This window comes from Hyaena hyaena, unplaced genomic scaffold (genome assembly GCF_003009895.1).
Source record: "Hyaena hyaena isolate Hyena2069 unplaced genomic scaffold, ASM300989v1 scaffold_780, whole genome shotgun sequence".
NCBI classification, from domain to species: Eukaryota; Metazoa; Chordata; class Mammalia; order Carnivora; family Hyaenidae; genus Hyaena; species Hyaena hyaena.
Genome location: NW_024081410.1, coordinates 826,876 through 848,532, shown reverse-complemented (window position 1 = coordinate 848,532; position 21,657 = coordinate 826,876). Strand labels below are relative to the sequence as shown.

Sequence of the window (21,657 nt, the reverse complement as noted above, 5' to 3'; positions counted from 1 at the left end):
TTTGTTTATCCATTCAGCAGTTGATTGACATTTAGGTTCTTTTCACTTCTGAGCTATCCTATTAATTGTTTCCCATTCCTTTTTTCTTTCTGCATTTCTTCTTAATTTTTCACTCCTGCGCTAAATAGGAAGTTAATGTTATTACTATCCTCTACTTAAATGCATGCCTAAAGGTTTTCAACGGTGCAGATTTTTCTTAAAATTCACTGTTCTAAGTATACCTTCTCTATTCCAATTGACAACAGAGGTCACTTTGAGATGTGTGTGGCCATTTTGGAGATTAAATGACAGACTGGGTACAAAAGATTCTACTCAAAATTAAACATACACAAGGGACTATTTTGAGGGACTTCCTATCATTTCATGCCCAGGATTTACTTAAGAACTTTTGAGATGGAATCATCTTGTTGAGTTTCTCTTCTTCGGAACACAAATTGCTAAGGACAGAGATAACGACACCCATTTATTCTGTGTAAGATTAGTACAGTTCAAAGGCAAGATCTGGTTCCTTATACTAGCTGACAATGTAAGTATTAATAATATTAAACATTTACAGTGTGCTCACATGTCAGACGCTGTGTTAAGTGCTTTACATAGGTTACATTTTATGTTCATTACAACTTCATGAAGAAAACACTATTATCGTCTTCAAATTCTGGATGAGAAAATAGACTAAGGGGTTAAAGACACCCACCCCCAGGGTCATGGAGCTAGACAGGGGAATGGCAAAGTGCAGGAGCGCCTGACTCTGTTGCCTTCATCTTGACCACGATACTTTACTGACAGTGTTGAGATTAACCAAATACACAACAAATAACATTCAGATCCTATGCATATATACTCAGAAGACTGCTACTATAAGTATAACAAGAAGATCTTGTGGTAAAAAGTACTTAAAAGTTTTGAAGGTGACTATGCCCCAGTGACACTCAACATCCTCAAGGGCTTAAGCAGAGATATGAAAAAGGAGTAGTAAGGCCAGATCTGTATTTTAAAGAGATGACTGCTTGCTGGAAAATGAACCTGAAGGGAGACAAAGCTGGGGCCAGATACATGAGAGGTCCTAAGGCAAACTGAGAGGAGGGGACAAACTGAGAGGAGGCAAACTGAGAGGAAGGCAAACTGAGAGGAGGGGACAAATTCAACAACCATATCAGGTAAAATCAGAGAACCTTGTTAAATGACTGCACATGAAAGAGGAGTAACTCAGGGGAAAAGTCCATCAACAGTGGCTTCAGGATCTTAGCTTAATTCAAGCCAGTGCCAAAAACGGAGATAAAGGAACAGGTTTAAGAACAGGTTATTAGTTCAACAGTGGATATGTTAAATCTGAGATGGCTCTAGAGTTTCCAAATGGAGCTATCAGGCAGGCAAAAGGAAATGTAAGATAGATGTTCAAAAGAGAAGTTGGGAATGGAGATGAAAATTTGGAAGCTATCTGCATATACCAATAGGAGCCATCGACCATCAGAGTAGATGAACTCAATCCTGAAGACTGTGTTGAATGACAAAAGAGAATTAGAACATGACCCAAACATAAGGGAATTTTCTTGGGTGATGGAACTGTTCCATATTTTGACTGCGGTAGTGATTACATGATTTTATTTACTTATTTAAAAAAAGGTTTTTTTTAATGTTTTATTTATTTCTGAGAGAGAGAAACAGCATGAGCAGGGGAGGGTCAGAGAGAGAGGGAGACACAGAATCAGAAGCAGGCTCCAGGCTCTGAGCTAGCTGTCAGCACAGAGCCCGACGCGAGGATCAAACCCACGAACTGTGAGATCATGACCTGAGCTGAAGTCAGACGCTTAACCGACTGAGCCACCCAGGCGCCCCAGTGATTACATGATTTTATGTGTCTCTCAAAATTCACAGAAATGAATGCTGAAAGCAGTGAGTTTAACTGCAAAGACATTATATACAGTAAATCTAAAGGGAAAACAAAGGAGAGAACGATGAGTCATGTTTCATGTGGTGCAAATACCATAAAATAGCATGCTGGGAACAGAAAGCAGATGATGTTAGTTGAATAGTGAACAGAGAAGTAGAAATGATAGACTCTTCTTGGGAAGCCTGAATGAGAAGAGCAAGAGCAAGTTCAAGTGACAGCAAAATGGACATGTAGGACTGAGGAAGTATTTGTAGCATGAGATGGACTTCAGCAGATTTAGAGAAAGAAGTCTGTGGAAAGGTAGTGAATACACATGAGACTGCAAGGGACAACTAACAGACTCCGATGAAAGTTGGGATAGAGACAGGTTGGTAGCTCCAGCAGAAAGCTGAAAAAGGCAGACTCAATATTCTTTTTTTTTTTTTTTTACAAATAGTTTATTGTCAAATTAGTTTCCACATAACACTCAGTGCTCATCCCCACAAGTGCCCTCCTCCACCTCCTCCATGCCCATCCCTCCTCCCCCCCACATCCATCAGTCCTCAGTTTTTGTCAGCATTCAAGAGTCTCTCATGGTTTGCCTCTCCCTTTCCCCCACCATTTCCCCCCTTCTTCTCCCCCTTGNACATATGATATTTGTCCTTCTCTGCCTGACTTATTTCGCTCAGCATAACACCCTCAAGGTCCATCCATGTAGCTACACATGGCCAGATTTCATTGTTTCTCATTGCCATGTAGTATTCCATGGTATAGATAAACCACATCTTCCTGATCCATTCATCTGTTGATGGACACTTAGGCTCTTTCCATGTTTTAGGTATTGTGGAGAGTGCTGCTATGAACATTGGGGTACATGTGCTCCTATGCATCAGCATTTCTGTATCCCTTGGGTAAATTCCTAGCAGAATGCACTCCATATTCTAAACGATGACATAAAGCCATCAGCTGAGAGTGAGGAGGGTTGGGCTGAGTACAGGATTTTATAACAGGCAAGTCATAAAACGAACGGCTGGGGACAGAGAGCATGAATATGTAGATACATTCACAGTGGTATAATCTTGCCCAGTAGTACTCTGCCTACTAGAACTGAAGAACAGAGAAGACAGGGTATAGCTAACTAAAGTTTCTCAGAAAGAAAAGGGGGTGGGAAAACCACAGATTTTCATAAAAGGATCGCTCAGATAATCCTCCTCCTTCACCTCTGCTTAAATCTTGTACTCCTTGAATCTTACAACTCTGATAATTTTATTTAAAAAAATTTTTTTAAGAGACAGAAAGAGCTCAAGCAGGGGGGAGGGGCGCAGAGAAAGAAAGGAGAGAGGGAGAGAGGGAGAGAGTCTTAAGCAGGTTCCTTGCTCAGTGCAGAGCCTGATGTGGGGCTCATAACGATCCTGGGATCATGACCTGAACCAAAACCAAGAGTCGACTTGGATACTCAATCAACTGAGCCACCCAGGAACCTCTGATCATGTTACTTAAATACTAAAACCAGCTGCCTCTCCAGCATTCCTTTCCCTGCTTGATTACTTTTATATCACTTAAAACACTCCAATATACGGGGTGGGACACCTGGCTGGCTTAGTCAGTGGAGCATGCGATTCTTGATCTCACAGTTGTGGGTTCCAGCCCCACACGGGGTATAGAGATTACTTAAAAATAAAATCTCAAAAAATAAAAAATAAAAAAACAAAAAACACCCAACAACTTTCTAGGATACTACTAGGGCAGAGATCTCCGGATTCCTCACTGATGAAGCCACAGTGCCAGAACAATGACTGACTCATAGTAGATGCTCAGTAACTATTTGTGGCTGAAACAGGTGGGTTTCCACGTCTCCCTTTGAACCTGGGTCACATGTATAAATTTAAAATCCCTAAATCCCCAAATGTCGAAAGAACTTTATAGCAAGAAGTAAAGAATGTCAGAAAGAATAACACAAATGCGAAGTAAAGAAAGGCTTTACCTCATAGGCTCTTCCTATGACCCCAAGAAACCTAACTTAGCATTCAATGGCTTATTTTTTGTATTGGCAAATGAGGAATAATTTTATCCCAGGAATAACCGCTTAAATCATAAGAGACTAATGCCTGAGAAAAGGCTTTTTTGTAAACATAAAAAAAGTAACATGACTTTATTATGACTGCAACAAAATTAGCAGGTATTGTTAATACACAGCACTGGATACATGGAGAAGAGACATATATTGAAGAAAATGTATTTTGGACATTTTTTCTGCATTAGTATGGAAAATTGTGTCAAAGGTATTAGAGGGGCACCTAGGTGGCTCAGCCAGTTAAGCGTCCAACTTCAGCTCAGGTCATGATCTCATGAATCCTGAGTTCAAGCCCCGCATCCTGTGGAGCCTGCTTCAGATCCTCTGTCCCCCTCTGTTTAATGTTTATAAACATTAAAAAATATTAAAAAAAAAAAAAAGATATTAGGAACAGATCTCAAGACAACTAGTTGTGTACCCGGTGAAGACTGGCACTGAAAAAAGAAAAAGCTTTTTAGCAAGATTAAGTTTTCCTAGAGAGAGCCCTCTTTTATCTGACAGAGAACAGAATTCCCCTACCCTGTATCAACTACCCTCTCTGGAAGTAGGTAAGTATAATGGTTTCTTTTGGAAGAAAGTGAATAAGCCTGGGGGAAAGTGGGCTAAATTCTGAAAAAAGAATTCATGTCTATTCACAGAGATATGTATGACTAAGTTAATTAATGAATGAAACTTTGAGACTCATGTTGCAAACAAATGAACTACTGTAAACAATAGGAAAGTGTATGCTACATGAAGATGAGGGATTGTACAAGAGAGTTGCCAGACTTGCTTGGCACTTGAGTCTGTTAGTATGCTCCACTGCTGGGTGTCTGGGCTCATTCAGTAGCATACAGAAGCTGACCCAGCACCAGTACTTTCCAGGGAATGCTTAAGATTTCATTGTGGAGGGCAATAAGAAAGTAGGAATCACATGGCAGAAATGTACTTTTCAGGCAGTTCTGTTTCAAATATTTTTAAAGTCAACGTGGGGAAAGTCAATCCTTGTAATTTACATATCCCTAAGGATCATCAAACACAAGCCTCCAAAAAGGGCAGTCAAAAGTCCTTGTTTTAAAGATTGCTCCACTGGATTTAATAAGTGACATGAAACTAGGAACATGTAAGTCATGTTCATAAGGCTTCAGAACATATTTCTCTAGAGGAATGCGAGAAATTATAAGGGTGTAGATTAAGACAAGGATTAGGCTTGTGGGACATCTAATCACTGGTGATCTGGTTTTGAGTCCACAACAAGATATTCCAGGGATATTTTAAAATACTTCTCAGAAGGTATAAATTGAGCAAAGGCAAGAATCAGTTTCAAATTCCTTATTTTTGGTGCTGACCTTCAGATCATGGTTTTAAACATTATCTTTTTAGGTTTAGTCTACCCAAACCTTAAGGCTTACCTTAAGGCTTTTATTTCTTTGGTTTTATGCTTACTTAGGTTTTATTTCTTAAAATACTGTGAATAAGGGCACTTGGGTGACTCAGCTGGTTAAGCATCCAACTTTTGGTTTCAGCTCAGGTCCTGGTCTCACGGTTTCATGGGATGGAGCCCCACGTCGGGCCCTACGCCAATGGTGCAGAGTCTGCTTCGGATTCTCTTTCTCCCTCTTTCTCTTCCCGTCCCCCACTGGCACGGTCTCTCTCTCTCTCCCTCTCAGAATAAATAAATAAACTTAAAAAAAAAAAAAAAGTACAGTATGGTGAATATCCTAACAGGTGAAAGTAAATCCAGGATCATTACCAAAACATTTTTTTTCCCTTGTGCGCTGCTTTTATATTGAAGTCAATCAGAAAGAAAAGAGAGAACAGCAATGTCACTGGCTATATAGATCAGTATTTTTGTAACACCTTCCAAAACATACAAATCTCCATTTGAAAAATAAATCTCTTGTCTTGCAACTTACAGAATCTGGAAACCATCCCTCAACCTTAGGTGAGCTTACAGGAACGTAAAGTAAACTACTGGAAGCCAGATAAGTAAGTTCAGTTGCTGTTACGGCTGTGGCCACTATACTACAGAGGATGTAGGATGCTATGAGAGGCTCTATAATAAAGGAGTTTATATATTTTTTTTATTTTTATTTTTTTAAATTTATTATTTCTAGGAGAGAGAGAGAGACAGCGTGAGCAGGGGAGGGTCAGAGAGAGAGGGAGTCACAGACTGAAACAGGCTCCAGGCCCCGAGCTGGCAGTCAGCACAGAGCCCGACGCGGGGCTCGAACCCACGAACATGAGATCATGACCTAAGCGAAAGTCAGACGCCCAACCGACTAAGCCACCCAGGCACCCCAAAGGAGTTTATATTTTACCATTAATGTCAGAGACAGAAGATCTTGGATGACAGCAAAGTGAGGATCTAGAATTAAGATTCTCACAAAAAGCCCTGACATGCCTAACAGAGTGACAGCCTCAGTGAAAAGGTAGCTAAAAGTATAAAAGAGAACAAAAGACACCAGTGAATCAACACAGAGAACTGACAAGGAAGGAAATTTGGTCTCACCTACATGGAAAGGGACTGCTGTCATTCTGAAAAACAGTATCCAGGGAATGCCTTCATACTTTGCTTGGGATATGAAAGGAGATTTAGAAAATTAAACACAGATTAAGGTCCAGCTAATGCTCTCCTCAAGGCATGTGGTAAATAAAGCAAACACAAAACAGCTTTGGGAGGACTTGCCCACAATGTACATAGAGTAACGTTTAGCTGAAGATGAGTTCATAAAACAAGTGTATAAAATATATGAAGAAACAATGTACTATGAGCAAGAGCCAGAAGACACAATAAATTGAAAGATTAAAAACCTCCCTTGGCCATAGGAATCTAATAGTTTTGTTTTTTTTTTAATTTTTTAAATGTTTTATTTTTGAGAGACAGATAGAGACAGTGTGAGCAGGGGAGGGTCAGAGAGAGAGGGAGGTACAGAATCTGAAACAGGCGCCAGGCTCTGAGCTAGCTGTCAGCACAGGGCCCGACGCGGGGCTCGAACCCACGAATCGTGAGATCATGATCTGAGCTGAAGTCAGACACTCAACCGACTGAGCCACCCAGGTACCCCTCAACTAATAGTTTTATATCAAACAGGGTAATAAAAAACCCCTCACTATTATTTTCAAAAATGGAAAAGTTCATGTCAAATAATATGCATGTTACACAGCACATGCATTCTGGAAATTATATAAAAATGAATTCCTGGATGATGAGTGGGGAGTGTTTTAACACAAGTTCTGAAACTTTCTTTTCTTACCTCACAGGTAAGAAACCATTAATAAAAATCCTAAGTCTTTAAGAAATATTCAATTAATGCAGATTTCTATACATTGAATGATTGAAGTATTGTATAAACTAAGTAATCAAAAGTCTGGTCCATCTCTGAGGCTTTTCAGAGTACATTGAGCATAAACACAATTCTCATTTCACCTTGCTCTTCACCTAAGCATCCAGAATTACTCTGTTTTGCTCCAGTCAGAAATAGGATCTAGAATAGTTACAAGAAACTGTTTTCCAGCAGAGAAGGGACCATATCCCTAATGTCTGGACGTCACTGCACTAAACAAGCATTGCTATTCCAACTACTGTGTATTTTTATGTACGACAACTGTCAAAAGCAAATGAGTTTTGAAGCCAGCGTTAAAGTGTTTCATCCTCAGGCAACACAGTAAGAGCTACTCTCAAAAGGCAATAATAAGACTGATATCCACATCAAACTGTTATGATTTCCTCATCTCTTAACATAAACAAGGCACTAAATAAGTAAGTGCTAAGAAGACTGTAATTCTTAAGAACAGGACAACTTCAAGTGGATACATCTCTAAGAATGATTTAAAGTTTTAATGTCAATTTTTATGGCAATAACATTAAAAATATTTGTATAGGAATGAGAGAGCCAGGAATGTTTCTGGTAGCTTTATAGTTTTTAAAATGCTACAGTTACATGGGTTTTTCAGGTTCATTCACTTTGAATTTTGATGCGTGTCAGAAATGAAAGGATGTTACAGCACTTCTAGTCATTTTACGATATATTTACACAGTAAAAAAAAAAATCATCATACTAGAAAAAATGCCAGGACACTTTACTTCCTGACACCAACCTCTACCCTCCCCCCTTATCATGCAAAGAGAGTTCTTTCTTTTCTACCTATCCCCTGGTTTAGTGCTGAAGTATCTATTCATTTACCAAGCTGCTAGTGAGTGATTTGTATTACTAACTCCAAGGGTATTTGCATTTCAAACAAAAAAACCCATGATATGAAAATTAATTACCCTAAAATCTGTTTGTCTGTCCATGTACACCTGAGGACTGACTTGCCACCTACCTGACATACTGCTTAAAGAAAAAAAGAAAAATCAATGTCAGGAATGAGTAGAAGTATGAGTTTGGTGTGAGCTTTCTTTATTTATTTCAGGTCTCAGGTATGGTTTGTATCTCTGACTTTTACTCCCTAATGATTATTTTGTTTTTCTTTCTGTCATTTGTTTTGATTTTTTTTTTTTTTTTTAAACACTTGTCTTCAAGGAGCTTCTCCTGGGAGTTAAGCTCACACTTGGGTAAGTGAAAGGAAACAATTAAGGATGGAACAAATCATCATTCTCCAACAAATAAGTGTTCTTTGGGGGGCATTCACCTATAGCGACATGAAAACTCTTTTGTCACGAAGCCCAGGTCATCACCCCAGTAAGGAAGAACGTTCCCAGAACGGCGAGGACTCTGAACACTGATGCGAATGGAGGCCAGTCTGCTGAGCAAACAGGTGATATACAAACATTTACTCCTCGTCCCAAATGCTGCACAGTGTTTGCTGTAGTGCTGTGGTCACTCTGTTCAACTAGATGTTCTACTGTTCCAACGAACCGGATGTCTCTCATTAACGTTCATAGGGAAAATGCCTCAAGTAGTGAGATGTGTGAGAAAGCTGTATCTTAAAAGGATCAGGTTGTTGATTACGTTTCCCTACCCATTACACAGCTCAAAATAGACAATAAATACCAAGCATGCTGATGACTAAAACCTCCCAAGTGCATTTCTAGATCCACTGCTGGGGGAGCACTCATTTGTCAAACTGTGTAATTTAACCTGAGAGGTATGCCAAGAGCCAATCACACTGCTTGGGGCACCACTGTGCCAGAGGGGCTGTGCTGACTTGCTAAAAGCCAGATTATTGTGGCCTACTGACTCTAGTTGATAAGCCTCAGATAATTTTTTTATTATGATTATAAAAATCCAATGATTAATTACTAAGATCCTAGGTGATGCTACATTAAATAATTTTGAATTGGGAAGCATAAAATACTTTAATGATACAATAATGATAAAATTAGTATCATAGGAAAAAATGAAACCTTTAAAGGAAAAAATGAAGAGCATTAAACTTCCCTGCAAGGTAATCAGAGAGGGCACTTTTATTTTTCAGAACTAGTTATAAACTTTCTGATTGTTACTTTTCTAATTACAAGATTAAAGAAGAGGCGAGTTCCTTACAGATTGATCGGGCTTCAAAATTTTGAGAAGACAGGATTAGGGACTACAGAGTAGTATGCTTGTTTTAATTGGTTTCCAGTCCCAAAGCTACAAAATTAACCACTGAGGAACTGACTCATATGAACGAGGCAAAAAAAACTAAAAACAAAAAACGCATGTAAGGTGACATATACTTGGAGGCATTTTGTATATTTGAAATTTCATTTGCATTTTTGACCATGGAGTGACTCTTTTGCAGGCTGCACTAAAACATAAACACACCATTGAAGAAATAGGACTACGAATTTCAGCATTCATTTGATGTTTCTGGAAATCAAGGAAAGTAGCCAATTAAAAATAACTCAAACACAGCTTCTTTTTCATGTTCAGCAAGCATAAAATAATCAATGGCACAACAGCTTACCTGGGCTGGGGCTCTTTCTTGAACTTAGGTTCTGAGAATCCACAATCTCTTCTGTTTGCCCATCTGCTTCTACCTCTAGTTTGTTCTGAATCTCTTTTGCATCTTCACTAAGGCAAGTTCTTACACTTTCGTCCTCTTCTAAGACCCTCGGGACTGCAGTGGGAACACCGGCCATACTAACATTAGTGGCAGCAGCAGGAACAATGGCTGGTGTGGGAGGAGGAGGAGCTGGAGGAGTTGGAGGAGATGGAGAAAAGGAAGGAACTGTGGAAGGGGTAATGGGAGCTGGGACACACTCCACTTTCACTTCTTCTGGGGCATTTTCGAGAATCTCCAATTCAAGAGTCAATGGCAACACCTCTTGTTTTACTATGTCCACAATGCTCTCCGTGGCTGGTAATTTTTCACTAACTCCATTCATTTCATTAATTAGGTTAGTACTAGAAATCAGTGGAGTATCATTAGGTGCTACATTACAAGATTTCTTGCATATATCATCATCAACTACATCTGTTGGTGATGGATCTGATGTCTCTGTGCAAGACGTGGGGCTGGGTACAGGAACTGTGTCTTCTTTTGAGGAAGAGAGTTCACACCTGTCATCTACAGCAGTGGTGAATATTGGCTGGCTACTAAGAGCAGCAGAGGTGGGGGAAGCAATGGTACTTCGAGCAAGTGGAGAAACAGTGGTAGGTGATGGAGGCAGAGGAAGCTCTGGCACAGATTCTACCGCAGTAGGCTCCGACGTCTGGCCTGCTTGTTCTTTCTTCTCTCCACTAAAGACGAGCCTAAGGACTGGGGAAGGAGACTTTAACACTGGATCTGGTTTTGGCTTCTCTTCTGTAGAAGAAAAAACAAGAGTTTAAGAATCAGAGATTATACTGTATCATTTTGGGCCAGTTCTTTTCATCTCTTACCCGAAATCAAGGGCAAAAGAAGACACATCAAAATATTAGACTTATACTGCCACTCCAGAAACACTGTCATATTTTCTAGTTATACCCAGTGTTACTTGGTCATCAATATACAGTTTAGAGTAAAAGAATCAATGAGCCAAATAATTATATCAAGAACATAATGGAAAAGTTCATCAAAGCAAGCAAAGCCATTCAGGAAATGGGGATGAGGCTTTCTTTTAAAGTAGAGACCTTTATTTCTACCGTATCTTGCTCCCAATAGGAGAGTTTTTACCAAGTATACACTACAGAGGCAAAACATCTCAGATAAAATTTTTATAGACTGCTATTTTTTATTATTTCAGCATTTAGGAGAATTTTTGTAAAGAATGTGTATTACTTGTATAAAAATCTATGTTTTAGGAGAAGCTATCATGGTGTCATTTATTATCAATGCAATTATTATCTACGAAATCAAATTCCTGAATATAAAAATTCATTTAGAAATTCAGCCAATTTTCATTTTTTGAAAGAAACATATTTAACCAGAAATAACACGGAAATAAAAAAATGAATATTTCATCTTGTAAGAATTCAAGGAAAAGCCAAAGTTGATATTCAAAAAATCAAGCCCAATAAAAAAGAACATAATAAATACGTATGAAATAGTTGAGAATTTTTGAAATGTGTCTGTATATAGATGCAAGAAAGAGAGAGAGGGAAAGATAAATCGATAATCATAATAAGGATACCATAAACATGTAAAAAACTGTAATTCATGAAAATTTCCATATTCTAAACTTTCGGGTAAACTGATAGGGGATTCATCCCTGGGAGGATAAAGCCAGAGGAGATTGAGACTGTGTTCCAGCCTTGTGCTTCTGTAGCATGACAAACAGGCTCCATCAGAAAAACAGATATTTAGGAGGAGTATATTCCTCAAATGCAAACAAAAATTTTAAGTCCTACTAAAAGACCATCTAAACTGAAATGAACTTTACTTTCTCAGCCAGAAATCTTTACTCATCAGGGAAAATGAGTCCCTAGGATAAGTTACTGTACTTAAGTACGCCTGTCAAAGAAAATACACTGTTATTCACAAAAGCACGTGGTAAATGTGACCATTAGGTTTTAAGGGTAACTCATTCAATGCAACTACTTTTGCTGGCCTTAAAATTCATTTTAATTTACAGGTATAGAGATCAGTGATTTTTAAATTGAACTCTAATCATTAGGCTCTGTCAAATCTCTCAGACTAAGTTATCAGGGTAAGAGAAAAAAATATTTCCCCAAAATTTGTCTATGTATTACATACGTGTGAAACACATATAAATGAATACGCATTTATTAAAATACTGCTCATGAAAATAATTGCCAACTCACTGGAGTAACTGCTACATGGGTCGTCCAGATTAAATTATAACACTGTGAAAGCACATCAGAATAACACCCTTTATGACCACTGAATGAAACCTAGCTACAGAAAATTAAACATTCTCACATTAATAATTTAGTAAGAGTATGTCAATTCTATTATTAATTTTGAAAAACAGAATTTCTCATACTAAAAGCAAAAACAGAACTAGGACTGAAATTTCTATGTACGCTTGAGAAGTATCTAAAATGAAGAAAATTAGATGGGACAACTGGTTGGCTCAGTTGGTTAAGCATCTGACTTTGGTTGGGGTCATGAACTCACAGTTTGTGAGTCTGAGCCCTGCATCTGGCTCTTGTGCCTCAGAGCCTGGAACCTGCTTCAGATTCTGTGTTTCCCTCTCTCTCTGTCTCTCCTCCATTCACACACACTCTCTCTCTCAAAAATAAAGATTGAAAAAAAATTTTAAATAAAAAAATGAAGAAAATTAGAAACAAAAAGAACTTATTGGGAGAGTTCCGCATTCTGAAATAAAACTCCTTTAATTCACTCAAGTTTCGATACAGAAAGCTGAAAACTATATGACAGTAAATACAGAACACTGATTTTATCTCAGAACTTTTATTATTAAGAGTATGCTTTACAGAGCCATGATAGTATGAAATCTAATATACTGCATTAAAAACATTTATAGCATTTGGCTGTCTTAGGAAACTGTAGAAATTCCATATTTAAAAAAATTTTTTTAAAGAAATAATCATGCAAAAGGGAGCAAAGATAGAGGTTTGGAATATTTAAGGATATTTATATTAACACTATAACAGCAACAAAAGAGAGATAAGGAGACTAAATGTCTAACATAAGGAATTTATTAAACAAATAATAGCCTGGGCAATATAATGATCTATTATGCAATCATTTAAAATAGGCTTTTAGGAGTGCCTGGGTAGCTCAGTCGGTTAAGCACCCAACTCTTGCTTTAGGCTCAGGTCAGGATTTCACGTTCTGTGAGATCAAGCCATTTCTGGGCTCTGCACTGAGCTTGGGAGTCTCCCTCTCTCTGCCTTTCCTCTACTTGTGGGCACATGAATGTGCACTCTCTCAAATGAATAAAAATTTTAATATAAATAAATAATAAAATAGGCTTTTATGGAAGGTTGTTTATAATAAAAGATATGTTTTTTATTTATTTTTTTTTTTAATTTTTTTTTTAATGTTTTATTTATTTCTAGGAGAGAGAGAGAGACAGCGTGAGCAGGAGAGGGTCAGAGAGAGAGGGATTCACAGACTGAAACAGGCTCCAGGCTCTGAGCTGGCAGTCAGCACAGAGCCCGACGCGGGGCTCGAACCCACGAACCGCGAGATCATGACCTAAGCGAAAGTCGGACGCTTAACCGACTAAGCCACTCAGGCGCCCCAAAAGATATGTTTTTTAAAAAGCAGGGCATAAAACTGTATGTAGAACATAAACCTAATTTGGTAATTAAAAAAAATATAGGGGCACCTGGGTGGCTCAGTCGGTTAAGGTTTCGACTTCGACTCAGGTCATGATCTCACAGTTTGCAGGTTCGAGCCCTACATCGGGCTCTGTGCTGACAGTTCAGAACCTGGAGCCTGCTTCAGATTCTGTCTCCCTCACTCTGCTACTCCACCACGTGCTCTCTCTCTTTCTCCCAAATATAAATAAACATTTTCAAAATTTTTCTAAAAAAAAAATATATATATATATATATATATATATACACTACTAACATATGCATATGCACATGGGAAAAGTCTCTATGTATCCATAGTTTCTACAATGAATGCAATGGAACCAACTGTCTAGATGGGTGCTTTTTGGTTGTCATGAGCCTCACATAACTGAAAAGATGCTACTATCGTTTAATAGGCAGAGACCAGGAATGGTAAGCATCCTGCAACTTGAAGGATGTGACAATGAACAGCCCTGTCCTAAACTTCAGGAGGCCCCAATTGAACTACATTGCTGTAAGTGGTTGAATTACAATAGAATATCATTCACTGAATACCTACTCTATACTAAGTGCTTTCAAAAGGCACTAAAACAAAGACTAAGGCACAAAAAATTTTATTTGTATTACACTGTTCATATCTGAACGTACCTACTCAAACCATGTCAAAGAACAATCATTCAAGCTGTGTCCATACATCATCAACACCAACTGATGATTTTAATTCATTCAACCATCAATGGTTGTCTCTCTACAAACCAAGGTGAGTTCTTCCCTGTATCTTTCATATCTTTATAAAGCACCAAACAAATGGGAAATGTCCCAATTTGGTGTTCACGTAACCATGTCAGCTATTCATATCAAAACCTCTGAGGAAACCGAAGTCTAATAATGCTATTGAACATTTACTAAACACTCAGCAGTAGGAACTGGGTCAAATACCACATATACATAGTGTCCTTTAATTCCTATAACCACCGCTGGGGTAGAAAGTATTATGTTCCTATTTTACAGATTGGGAAATGGAATGTTCTACAGATTAAGTCATATGTCCAGAGTCATGTAACTGGAGAGTGCTGGAACTTGAAAATGATTCCAAATCCCACATTTTTCCAATTGAGGAAAAAGAAAACAGTTTATGGAAAAAAGTATCTAGGTATATCAAGCTGGTATAAGACTTTGGGGCTAACATGAGATTCTATTACCCAACGTAAACCCACAGTAATGACATTTTCATGGAGAGAAAAACCAACTGACTAAAGAATGCAGAATCTATTATTTCTGAAAGTGATCTATCAATCTTTGAAAATAAGATTTTTTTTTTGCATCCTACTTTAATTTCAAATGGAGCCTACAGTTAAGAAAATTTTAAAAATGTTAACTATAAAAAAATTCTCTGAAAATTGAGGGCCTCTTTCTAATGTTATTTGATTATATACATTTGGTTTAAAAATTACTCTGCAAACTATTCTATATATTGGCAAGCTATGGGTACAATTAGAAATGGATTATTAGAGGGGCGCCTGGATGGCTCAGCTGGTTAAGCGTCTGACTTCGAGTCAGGTCATGATCTCACGGTGCATGGGTTCGAGCCCCGTGTCTGGCTCTGTGCTGACAGCTAGCTCAGAGACTGGAGTCAGCTTCAGGTTCTGTGTCTCCCTCTCTCTGACCCTTCCCTGCTCATGCTGTCTCTGTCTCTCTCTCAGAAATAAATAAAACATTAGGGAAAAAAAATGGAATATTAGAAATAAGTGATTTTTCTGGAAAATAATTGGTAATAAGAATGTGATGGCAATAGTCCTCCAAAGAGTTATTTATAAGTACTACAAATATACTTAAAATTCAAGTTTTTCTTCCCATCAAGGTAAACTAAAACATTTTCAATCCACTCATTTATATCAAACATCAATCTGAAATGTTTACTATTCAAAGTTCCACTAAGCATAAAAAACCAGGAGGAAACCAGTAATTCTGCATTCTTCCTTATGGAAAGAAATCAAGGTATAAATATGACAAAGTGAAGGTGTTTAAAATTTAAAAATTGTAGCAGGACAGAGCTATCATCATTAAGACATCTTATGAATTCTTTATATCGTGGCCCAGCTGAAGTTTTCATAGAGGACAGGTATGCTTTGAGACCTCTTTTGATGGTTAAGTATTCAATATGCTTAATTCTAACTAGCAAAGGGATTACAACTCTGAAAAACTAATACAGTTTTGAAGAGAATACCCTGGAAATTCTTTTCTACTCAGATAAAAACATTCTGATTCTTGGCTCAAAAATGCTCTATCACTAGAGATAGAAAGTGGTCTTCCATAATACCTACAAAGTACATTCCTGCAAGATGAATGGCTTTCATATTAAAAAGTTTAACTCTAAGCATGCATGTCTATCTCTGAACACTGCCAAAAGAAGCATCTGAGAGAGTAACTTTCAGAAGCATGCCAGGTTAGGGTTTAATACCTGTATTTTGGCTTAGAAAATTTATTAAATAAAATACAGGACATGTCTTTGGTCAAGTTTACTAGGTTTCTTAATACTTGCAGTCCAGTAAAAAAAATCAATAATATTAAATACCAGTACTTAGGTTATGTGCCAATTCCCAAGTACTTTTTAAGGCATAATTTTTTAGAAAGTATATTTAGCAACAGCCAGCTATCAAGGGAGGAATGAATAATTTAAAAAGTTAGAAATCACTTGTAATTTCCACTTATTCTTGGAATGAAGTCAGAAATATCATCAAAGCATGCTCAATATCACCTGCTTTCTCCTATGCCTAATCACACACAACTGTTTCCCAATTTTGCTTAAGGTCAACCTAAATCCAACTCACCAAGAAACAAAGACTGTGATCTCTCATTTTTTGACATGAAACTTCCCTTACAGCCTTCTATTTGTAATCCAAAAGGCAATATGTATACTTATTTCAACAAACATTTTACACTTCATATTCAAGGTAAACAGGAGTAGAGACCCTGGTTTAATTGAGATCCATAGCATAATGACTCATCAAGACCGAATACTAGTGCATGACAGAGCTAGGATAAACTCAGCACTATAGAACTGAGGCTACAGAGACAAACTTCTGAGAAATACTTCATATTTTGAAAAATAGCAAGATACAAAAGAATATGTTAAATATATAAATAAAACTGTGTTATTCTTATAAAGCAATACATACTTCGATTTATTTCCCCAACATTGTTTTCCCTTCACAAAAAAAATGAAACAAAACAAAAAAACCTAACAGATCCAGGCAACCAAGTTTTGACCTGTAAATAGTGAGACATTAATAAAATACAGGAAAAAATTCTACTAATCAACCCTACTTTACCTTCCTAATGGTAGAACACTTTGATATTCCATGTCAATGTTTTGTTTAGTATCTAAGTAAACTCAGATGTTTCACTCTTACCCTTAAATGTTGAGGGGAATGTAATTCATATAAAAAAGAGGGAAGAAAACAGTTATACACAAACCTTGCTTCTGGTCGCTAGTTGCAGTGACAGGGGTACTGGCAGCCAGATGAGCGCTCTCCACGGGCCCATAAACCAGAGGGCTGTGCTCAGGGACCTGGCTGGACAGCTGCTGGGATTTGAAGTACAAAAAAGGGTGATAATGAGCGTGCGAACATAAAAACTAGCAACATGGAACCCAAGCAAGTGGAGAAGACAGAGTGGGGCAGGAGATCACAAAATTTAAAACAAAACAAAACAAAATAAAACAAAAGGAAAGCAAGGAAAAAAATACATAGGCCAGTTTAATAATTCAAAAAGTACAGAAAACAGGAAGAAAAGTAAAGAGGCAGCAGGAAAGGGGAAGGAAAAGAGATGAGTATTACTATTAACCACAGCAAGAGAAGAAAGCACAAAAATCATTAGTATAAACTGCATTCTCCAGGGTTCCTTCTAAGAAACAATTGACTTTTTTCCACCCAATAGTAGACATCACATCTAAGAGATAATTTAATCTCCTTCCAAAGAGCAAAGGGATCCAGGCAACTTCACTTACAAACTACCTAGCAAAGTGGTTCTCGTTCACCTGACCAAAGCTGGACAAGTTATGATGTTTTAAAACTAGTCACCAATTCGAGAAAACAATACCGAAGAGTGAATTTTGTCATATAATCACACAGGTGATATGTAACTTCTAAGTATCTAAGGCATTTTCACTTTAAAATGTCTTTAGATTCTGGTGAAGGATACTCTTTTCAGAGTCAGAAATCTGGGTAAAATATCTTGTTATTCAGAACTAAAAGTAAATTTCATTTTCACCCAACCACTTCTCTGGAATCAGAAGTGGCCATCAAAATCCTAGCAGAGTAGGTTGAAAAAGTTGCAGCCATCGTTCAACTTAGAGGAAACGAGAATAACAGAAGAAAGGACAAAAACACTCATTCTACATCAGTTTCCCAGCAAGCATTTGTTCTGGATTTGAGGGTTACACAAATGCCACAAAACAAAGCAGTGTCTCTCCTCAGAGATCTAAGGTCATTTTTTTTTTTTTTTTGGTAGCTAAAATCTCCTACGCTGAATTCTATCAGAGCTACCAGAGCAGAGTCCCTACACAATTCTGATTCTCAGTGTGTGCATGTGTGTGTGTGTTTTAGACACGAGGGGAAATTAAGGTATAAATGAATATGGGGTGGGTAGGACCACATAAAACACAGAGTTAATAAAAAATATTTTCAAATTTGTAAGTCTCATTTAGAATAGGAATATAAAATAAAATAATCTGTTCAGATACATACCATTTATCATATGTCATTTAAGTAACAATGCTTTCAGAATGTACAACATGATGGGGTGCCTGGGTGGCTCGGTCGGTTAAGCATCCGACTTCAGCTCAGGTCATGATCTCACGGTTTGTGGGTTCGAGCCCCCGTGTTGGGCTCTGTGCTGACAGCTAGTTCAGAGCCTGGAGCCTGTTTCAGATTCTGTATCTCCCTCTCTCTCTCTCTCTGACCCTCCCCTGCTCATGCTGTCTCTCTCTCTCTCTCAGAAATAAACAAAACATTAAAAAAAAAAAAGAATGTACAACATGCAACTTATATTTGATTTTATCTGTGCAATACAGAATAAGAGACAGGAATGCAAAAAATACTATTACTTTATCTATTCATTAGATCATGAGAGTGCTCATCATATTCCACAATTATTTCTAAATGAACACTACTAAAATTATATTTCCGTATATAAAAAAAATGAAGACAGTTATTGTTTTCACTTCGAATCGTGGAAAAATAAGTGAAAAGTACTACCATGATTATTCTACTCTGAATCCTTAGTACTGGTGGAGAAAACATTGTTATTAAAATTCAAAAATTAGGACTTCATAGCTATAAATGAAAATACAGACTTAGTTCAATTCTAAGGCTGAAAATAGCTCTAGAACGAAGGACTCTACGTTAGTTAGCATTTTTTAAACAGGAAAGAAAGACCTGTAAATTTTACCATTTACCTAAAAGGAAGAAAATATTAACTCCAGTTACCTAGGAAATTAATAACCCAAAAAATGGGTAATTGTTAAAACTAGGTCACCAAAATGACATCTATACATAAGATGAAATATGTAAGACAGTAAAAGGCTACTGATGCCTATAAATTTGTACTGATCACAGAGTTTTTCAAGCTCAGATTAAAATATCTTTAATATATTAAAGAGACAACTGCATAGACATTTTATGATCAACAAAGTCCTAGGAAGATTTTATGTATAAGCATTTATAAGAAAGGACTGAGGTAAACCTGTTGGTTAAATCACAGTTCCAAATCTCAATATTCAGTACATGGTTCTAGAACCACAAAGTGCTAGGAAAGGACCTCTCAGTTTCATCAGCTGTAAAATGCAAAAGAACTGAATAAAGATCTTAAAGTCCTTGCACCTTTAACATTCTCTAAGGCTCTGAAAGCATCAAGAAAATGAAATTCACATCAATACAATTCAATACTCTCACCTTGTTTTAGATTAATTTTAATTAAGAATAATCTCAAAAGTTTAGCTTAACCTCTAATTTCATACTTTTTCCTAATGAAATAACTACACAAAGTCTTCACTTATAGTGTTGACTAATTAGAGTAAGGGACAGATATCCCCTTTTCCTCCCCTATTCCTCATAATGTGGGAGGTGGGGAGGCGTTGCTTAATGGCAATCTCCCAAGAGGGGTCTTGCTAAGCAAGCTTTTATTTTTTTAAAATGCTGAGGCACCTGAGTGGCTTAGTGGGTTTAGCATCTGACTTCAGCTCAGGTCATGATCTCATGGTGTGACTTAGAGCCCTGTGTCTGGCTCTGTGCTGACAGGTCAGAGCCTGTAGCCTGTTTTGGATCCTAATGGAGACAGACCTGATGAAATCAACAACCCTGCTCTATAATTCTAAACAGGATCCCCTAACTGTTCATTTTATTTATTTATTTATTTATTTATTTATTTATTTATTTATTTTTTATTTATTTATTTATTTTTCCCAGCCAAAATCATAATGGACTTTTATTTTTTATTTTTTTTTTACAAATAGTTAATTGTCAAGTTGGTTTCCATATAACACCCAGTGCTCATCCCCACAAGTGCCCTCCTCCATGCCCATCTCCCCCCCCCCCCCCCACTCATCAGTCCTCAGTTTGTTCATTTTAAGTAAGAGAACAGATTATCTGTAGCCATAAAAACTTTCAGGCATCTAGCACATTTCTTTTCTTTTTTAACTTTTTTTTTTAATATTTATTTTTGAGAGAGACAGAGGGAGAGCAGGGGAGGGGCAGAGAGAGAGGGAAACACAGAATGCAAGCAGGCTCCAGGCTCCGAGCTTTCAGCACAGAGCCTCATGCAGGGCTCAAACCATGAGTGGTGAGATCATGACCTGAGCCGAGGTCAGATGCTTAACTGACTGAGCCACCAAAGCACCCCTCTAGCACATTTCTTAATACAGAAATGTTCCTTGTGCCTATTGCTATCAACAACAGAGATACAGCTGAGAAATTGTGATACTGAGGAAAAGTAAAAGAAATATTCCTTCTTTCCCACTTTAAAACATTTTTTAGTGTTTATTTTTTTTACTTTTTAATGTTTATCTTTTTTTTTTTTAATGTTTTTTTTATTTCTGAGAGAGAGAGAGAAAGGCAGCATGAGCAGGGGAGGGTAGAGAGAGAGGGAGACACAGAATCAGAAGCAGGCTCCAGGCTCTGAGCTAGTTGTCAACACAGAGCCTGATGCGGGGCTCGAACCCACGAACTGTGTGATCATGACCTGAGCTGAAGTCGGACGCTTAGCCGACTGAGCCACCCAGGCGCCCCTAATGTTTATTTATCTTTGAGAGACAGACAGACAGAAAGTAAGCAGGGTTAGGGATAAAGAGAGAAGACACAGAATGTGAAGCAGGCTCCAGGCTCAGCTGTCAGCACAGAGCCCAACACGGAGTGTGAACCCACAGACCACGAGATCGTGACTTAATCCAAAGCCGGATGTCCAACCGACTGAGCCACCCAGGTGCTCCTAATGTTTATTTTTCAGAGAAAGAAAGCGTGAGCAAGGGTGGAGCAGAGACAGCGGGGGACAGAGGATCTGAAGCAGGTTCTGTGCGGATAGCAGAAGGTCCAAACCTGAATCCAGAGATCATGACCTGAGCAGAAGTCTGAAGCTTAATCAACTGAGCCCACCCAGGAGCCCCTCCCACATTAACATTTAAAAGCTAAAAGGGAACTCTGGGATTACTTAGTACAATCCTTCACTTTACTGATGAAAAAGCAGGGGTTAAAAGGACTTAAATTCTGACCTGAGGTCATAATTCCAAGTGACAGAGTGCTGACATGCAACAAGTGTTCTAGTACTCTATGACGTCTATCCACCACCTACGTCTGTGTACTGTGATCATCTGCATGGGCGCATACATACACACACCTGTAAGTTTTATATTTTTGAGATATAAAATCTTTAGGAGTTATTCCATAGATTCTTTTAAAACTAAGGAAGAGGACATTTCAAATTCAATGTAGGGTAAAAAAATCTAGCAGCAAAAACCTGTTTCTCCTTTCCATTCTCCTCACATAAACCTCATAGAGTTTCCCTAAATTAACTTTCTTATCTTGAATGCTTGCCAAAATGAA

The 21,657-nt window shown here is 37.8% G+C and overlaps 1 protein-coding gene across 1 annotated transcript in view; it reads right to left on the bottom strand.

Annotated features, from left to right (window-relative positions):
• Nucleotides 1-9,313: 9,313 nt before the first annotated feature.
• LOC120221383 (eukaryotic translation initiation factor 4 gamma 3-like) overlaps nt 9,314-21,657 on the bottom strand; it is a 211,283-nt gene continuing 198,939 nt past the window's right edge. Inside the window, exons 11-13 of the mRNA XM_039218750.1 lie at nt 17,039-17,147; nt 9,816-10,655; nt 9,314-9,718 (exon numbers count right to left, since the gene is read on the bottom strand). Of these exons, the coding sequence (XP_039074681.1) occupies nt 9,699-9,718; nt 9,816-10,655; nt 17,039-17,147 (969 nt within the window). The 3' untranslated portion in view covers nt 9,314-9,698. The remainder of the gene's footprint in view (nt 9,719-9,815; nt 10,656-17,038; nt 17,148-21,657) is intronic.